The sequence below is a fragment of the Coregonus clupeaformis genome, chromosome 2 (genome assembly GCF_020615455.1).
Source record: "Coregonus clupeaformis isolate EN_2021a chromosome 2, ASM2061545v1, whole genome shotgun sequence".
Classification (NCBI taxonomy): Eukaryota; Metazoa; Chordata; class Actinopteri; order Salmoniformes; family Salmonidae; genus Coregonus; species Coregonus clupeaformis.
The window spans coordinates 28,213,963-28,219,962 of NC_059193.1; the positions used below are offsets into that span (position 1 = coordinate 28,213,963).

The following is a 6,000-nucleotide window of genomic DNA, read 5'->3' on the forward strand; positions in this document are numbered from 1 at the left end:
TGCTGATTTTGTACGTTTGCCCACTGACAAAGAAATGATCAGTCTATAATTTTAATGGTAGGTTTATTTGAACAGTGAGAGACAGAATAACATTTGCATTTTAATGAGGGAAATAAGTATTTGACCCCCTCTCAATCAGAAAGATTTCTGGCTCCCAGGTGTCTTTTATACAGGTAACCAGCTGAGATTAGGAGCACACTCTTAAAGGGAGTGCTCCTAATCTCACCTTGTTACCTGTATAAAAGACACCTGTCCACAGAAGCAATCAATCAATCAGATTCCAAACTCTCCACCATGGCCAAGACCAAAGAGCTCTCCAAGGATGTCAGGGACAAGATTGTAGACCTACACAAGGCTGGAATGGGCTACAAGACCATCGCCAAGCAGCTTGGTGAGAAGGTGACAACAGTTGGTGCGATTATTCGCAAATGGAAGAAACACAATAGAACTGCCTCGGCCTGATACTAACTGAACTACCTGATACTAACTGAACTACCTGATACTAGTGGTTAAGAGCGTTGTGTAAGTAACCGAAAGGTCGCTGGTTCTAATCCCCGAGCCGACTGTCGATGTGCCCTTGAGCAAGGCACTTAACACTAATTGCTCCTGTAAGTCGCTCTGGATAAGAGCGTCTGCTAAATGAATAAAATGTAATGTAAATGATACTAACTGAACTACCTGATACTAACTGATACTAACTGAACTACCTGATACTAACTGAACTACCTGATACTAACTGATACTACCTGATACTACCTGAACTACCTGATACTAAATGGAACTAACTGATATTAACTGAACTACCGGATACTAACTGATACTACCTGATACTAACTGAACTACCGGATACTAACTGAACTACCTGATACTAACTGAACTACCTGATACTACCTGATAGTAACTGAACTATCTGATACTACCTGAACTACCTGATACTAACTGAACTAACTGATACTACCTGATACTAACTGAACTACCTGATACTAACTGAACTACCTTGTACTAACTGAACTACCTGGTACTCCCTGACACTAATACTAACTGAACTACATTGTACTAACTGATACTACCTGACACTAATAGTAACTGATACTACCTGATACTAATACTAACTGATACTAATACTAACTGGTACTACCTGATACTAATACTAACAGGTACTATCTGACACTACCTGGTACTAATACTAACTGACACTTCCTGGTACTACCTGATACTAAATGATATACCTGGTACTACATGCTACTACCTGTTACTAATACTAAATGATATATCTGGTACTACCTGATACTAATACTAACTGATACTACCTGATACTAATACTAACTGACACTACCTGCCATTTGCCAACGCTCAAACTCACCTGGAACATGTTCTTGAAGTTGTTGAGGTCACCGAAGAACTCTTCGACAGAAATCTTGCGAGGGTCGAACACAAAGTATTCCCCCAGGTCAGAGTACTGCTTCTCCATGTTCTTATGCATCATGTCCAACTTCTCATGTTGCTCTCTGGCACTGGCCACAAAGCTGTGAGGAACGTAGTTAAGAAATACACAGCCTGGCAAACCAGAGATATACACACCACCCCCAACACAGCGTTATACACACCACCCCAACACACAGAGATACACACACCACCCCAACACACAGAGATACACACACCACCCCACCACACAGAGATATACCTACCACCCAGAGATATACACACCACGCCCAACACAGCGATATACACGCCACCCCAACACACAGAGATACACACACCACCCCACCACACAGAGATATACCTACCACCCAGAGATATACACACCACGCCCAACACAGCGATATACACGCCACCCCAACACACAGAGATACACACACCACCCCAACACACAGAGATATACCCACCACCCAGAGATATACACACCACCCCCAACACAGAGATATACACACCACCCCCAACACAGAGATATACACACCACGCCCAACACAGAGATATACACACACCACCCCAACACAGAGATATACACACCACGCCCAACACAGAGATATACACACCACCCCAACACAGAGATATACACACCATGCCCAACAGAGATATACACACCATACCCAACAGAGATATACACACCATGCCCAACAGAGATATACACACCACGCCCAACACAGAGATATACACACCATGCCCAACAGAGATATACACACCACCCCAACACAGAGATATACACACCATGCCCAACACAGAGATATACACACCACCCCAACACAGAGATATACACACCATGCCCAACACACATAAGCATACACACTCATTCATACACTCTCAAACACACATTCATAAACACTCACACACATTCAGCATGGAAAGGCTTACAGGAAATTACATCAGAGGATGTTTCCTGTCGCCATCGTAAATCGTAAGATGTGTGGAGCTCCTTTGAAACGTTCCTTTACATTAAGTTTGATTGGACTAGGAGGAGGTTAAAATGATTGAATGAAGTTTGATTGACAGTGATTTGCAGTAGTAAAGGATATAGTCATTTTCTCTACAAACATGTCCCTATCACTCTGTGGAGGAGGGAAGGTCTCCAGGTCTTTGTCCAGAGTCTTCAGCGCACAGCCCATCTGCTCCAGGTTCTTCTGCAGGGTCTCAGCTGACACTGAGACAGGGGTTAGAGGAGACAGGTCAGTGTATCATGAAAGGAAACAGGATGAGGAGAGGAAACAAGGAAAGGAAACTGTGTGAGAGTACTGAGGGTAGGTGTTGTTAGGTGTAGCCCATGGTTACCTCGGCTGGCCTTCTCTACGTGAATGAGTTCGTCGGGGAACGTCAGGACGTCGGGGTACTGCTCCTGACACACATCAGCCAGGAAGTGCAGGAGAGTCTGCTTCAGGTCAGCTGTCTTGGTGTCCCGCAGCTGATTGGACAGAGGGCAGATTCTAAAGTATACCCCTTATTGCCACCCCTTTTTAAAACCGTGGTTATGTACATGCAGCACTTTACGCGGACCGTTTTTACAAGGAGCATGTGTGCCTAAGTTGACACATTTCTTTGTGGTAATGGTGCAAGCATGACGGCCATGAATCAGCGCTCAGTGTATTCTCCATGGCACTCAGGGGCCGCGGTACAGTGAAGTAATCATTGCAACAATCATCATCTGGGTGATTTTGTTTTTAGGGGCACAGGTGCTCCTAAATTAAAATTCCAACAACATATTTAGGCGCATACGCGAGTACAATGGTAGCTCTGTAGAGCCATGACGTGTGTGTGTGTGTATATATCTCACCTTGCAGAGGTAGCTGATGCTGAATCCGAAGGCCTTGGCGTTGCGGGAGCCAGCGTTCATGTAGTTACCCACCAGCAGGATGATCTGCAGCAGCTGGGAGAAGGTGCTGCTCTTCCTCAGCTCCTCGCAGGCCGCCGTCACAGACACCACGTCTGGCTTGATGTTGTTCAGCTGCTCCTCAAACTGCAGCCGGAACAAGATGGCCGTCAGCCGAGGCTTCAGACGCTTCACCGTCGACATCTGGAGGGGGAGAGAGGGGAGGGTTGGAGAGGGGACAGAGGGGACAGAGGGGGGGAGAGGGGACAGAGAGGGGAGAGGGGACAGAGAGGGGGAGAGGGGACAGAGAGGGGAGAGGGGACAGAGAGGGGGAGAGGGGACAGAGAGGGGAGAGGGGACAGAGAGGGGGAGAGGGGACAGAGAGGGGGAGAGGGGACAGAGAGGGGAGAGGGGGACAGAGAGGGGGAGAGGGGACAGAGAGGGGAGAGGGGACAGAGAGGGGGAGAGGGGACAGAGAGGGGAGAGGGGACAGAGAGGGGGAGAGGGGACAGAGAGGGGGGAGAGGGGACAGAGAGGGGGAGAGGGGACAGAGGGGGGGAGAGGGGACAAAGAGGGGAGAGGGGACAGAGAGGGGGAGAGGGGACAGAGAGGGGAGAGGGGACAGAGAGGGGGAGAGGGGACAAAGAGGGAGAGGGGACAGAGAGGGGGAGAGGGGACAGAGAGGGGAGAGGGGACAGAGAGGGGGAGAGGGGACAGAGAGGGGAGAGGGGACAGAGAGGGGGGAGAGGGGACAGAGAGGGGGAGAGGGGACAGAGGGGGGAGAGGGGACAGAGAGGGGAGAGGGGACAGAGAGGGGGGAGAGGGGACAGAGGGGGGAGAGGGGACAGAGAGGGGGAGAGGGGACAGAGGGGGGAGAGGGGACAGAGAGGGGAGAGGGGACAGAGAGGGGGAGAGGGGACAGAGAGGGGAGAGGGGGACAGAGAGGGGAGAGGGGACAGAGAGGGGGAGAGGGGACAAAGAGGGGAGAGGGGACAGAGAGGGGGAGAGGGGACAGAGAGGGGGAGAGGGGACAGAGAGGGGGAGAGGGGACAGAGAGGGGGAGAGGGGACAGAGAGGGGAGAGGGGACAGAGAGGGGGAGAGGGGACAGAGAGGGGAGAGGGGACAGAGAGGGGGAGAGGGGACAGAGAGGGGAGAGGGGACAGAGGGGAGAGGGGGACAGAGGGGGAGAGGGGACAGAGAGGGGGAGAGGGGACAGAGAGGGGGAGAGGGGACAGAGAGGGGAGAGGGGACAGAGAGGGGGGAGAGGGGACAGAGAGGGGAGGGGGGACAGAGAGGGGGAGAGGGGACAGAGAGGGGGAGAGGGGACAGAGAGGGGGAGAGGGGACAGAGAGGGAGAGGGGACAGAGAGGGGGAGAGGGGACAGAGAGGGGGAGAGGGGACAGAGAGGGGAGAGAGAGGAGACAGAGGGGGGAGAGGGGGGACAGAGGGGGGAGAGGGGAGACCATGACACACACACAAGGGGTGCGTTATAGATGGTTTGTGAAGCATCGTTTTAGTGCTTATGTTTCCTTTAAAGTGGGATGGGCAGGATCCTATTCCTGGTAGTGTTTGAGTAGGCGCAATAGGGTTTAATGCTGAAGTTTATTCAGGCCAATCAGAGCTTTGTTTATGCTTCATTTTCCAGTCAGCCATGTGGTTCTCCCCAGCTGTCAGTAGTTAGGTCACACAATAGTGTGTGTGTGTGTGTTCTCACCACTACTCCAAACTGCTCGGCCTCCGCCAGGTCTTCATACTCCTCCTTCATCTCCCCCAGAACATTCAGCGTCTCCTGTTCCGGCAACTGCTTGATCAGATTCTACACACACAGAGAGAACATTTATTTACATACAGGATGAACACAACATTTGACTAAACAAAACATACATTTGCATTACCTTACACACATATATAGAAAATAATGACTTTCTAACGCATGCTCAGACACAGACAGACAGACAGACAATCTGGTCTGTACCTGCACCATGGACTCAGAGAGCAGCTTCTCGTTGATCTCCAGGATGACGTTCTTGATCTCCTCATAGGGCATACGGAACGAGCCCAGGAAGATGGCTGAAACACACACAGCCAATCACATAACACACTCAGCCCATCACATAACACACTCAGCCCATCAAATAACACACTCAGCCCATCACATAACACACTCAGCCCATCACATAACACACTCAGCCCATCACATAACACACTCAGCCCATCACATAACACACTCAGCCCATCACATAACACACTCAGCCCATCACATAACACACTCAGCCCATCACATAACACACTCAGCCCACCACATAACACTCAGCCCACCACATAACACACTCAGCCCACCACATAACACACTCAGCCCACCACATAACACACTCAGCCCACCACATAACACACTCAGCCCACCACATAACACACTCAGCCCACCACATAACACACTCAGCCCACCACATAACACACTCAGCCCACCACATAACACACTCATCCCACCACATAACACACTCAGCCCATCACATAACACACTCAGCCCACCACATAACACACTCAGCCCACCACATAACACACTCAGCCCATCACATAAGACACTCAGCCCATCACATAAGACACTCAGCCCAAACAACCAGCAACAACACTCAGTAATCATTACTGGAGTGACTGCTTAATTGCTAGATACTTGCTGCATTGAAACCCTGAGAGTTGA

At 50.3% G+C, this 6,000-nt stretch overlaps 1 protein-coding gene across 2 annotated transcripts in view; it reads right to left on the reverse strand.

Annotated features, from left to right (window-relative positions):
- LOC121532834 (protein diaphanous homolog 1-like) overlaps positions 1-6,000 on the reverse strand; it is a 172,644-nt gene that overhangs the window by 35,885 nt on the left and 130,759 nt on the right. For both annotated transcript variants that reach the window (XM_041838636.2, XM_041838629.2), the window contains 6 exons: positions 5,278-5,372; positions 5,017-5,118; positions 3,266-3,505; positions 2,767-2,896; positions 2,514-2,638; positions 1,364-1,528 (listed from right to left, as the gene is read on the reverse strand). In XM_041838636.2, the coding sequence (XP_041694570.2) occupies positions 1,364-1,528; positions 2,514-2,638; positions 2,767-2,896; positions 3,266-3,505; positions 5,017-5,118; positions 5,278-5,372 (857 nt within the window). The remainder of the gene's footprint in view (positions 1-1,363; positions 1,529-2,513; positions 2,639-2,766; positions 2,897-3,265; positions 3,506-5,016; positions 5,119-5,277; positions 5,373-6,000) is intronic.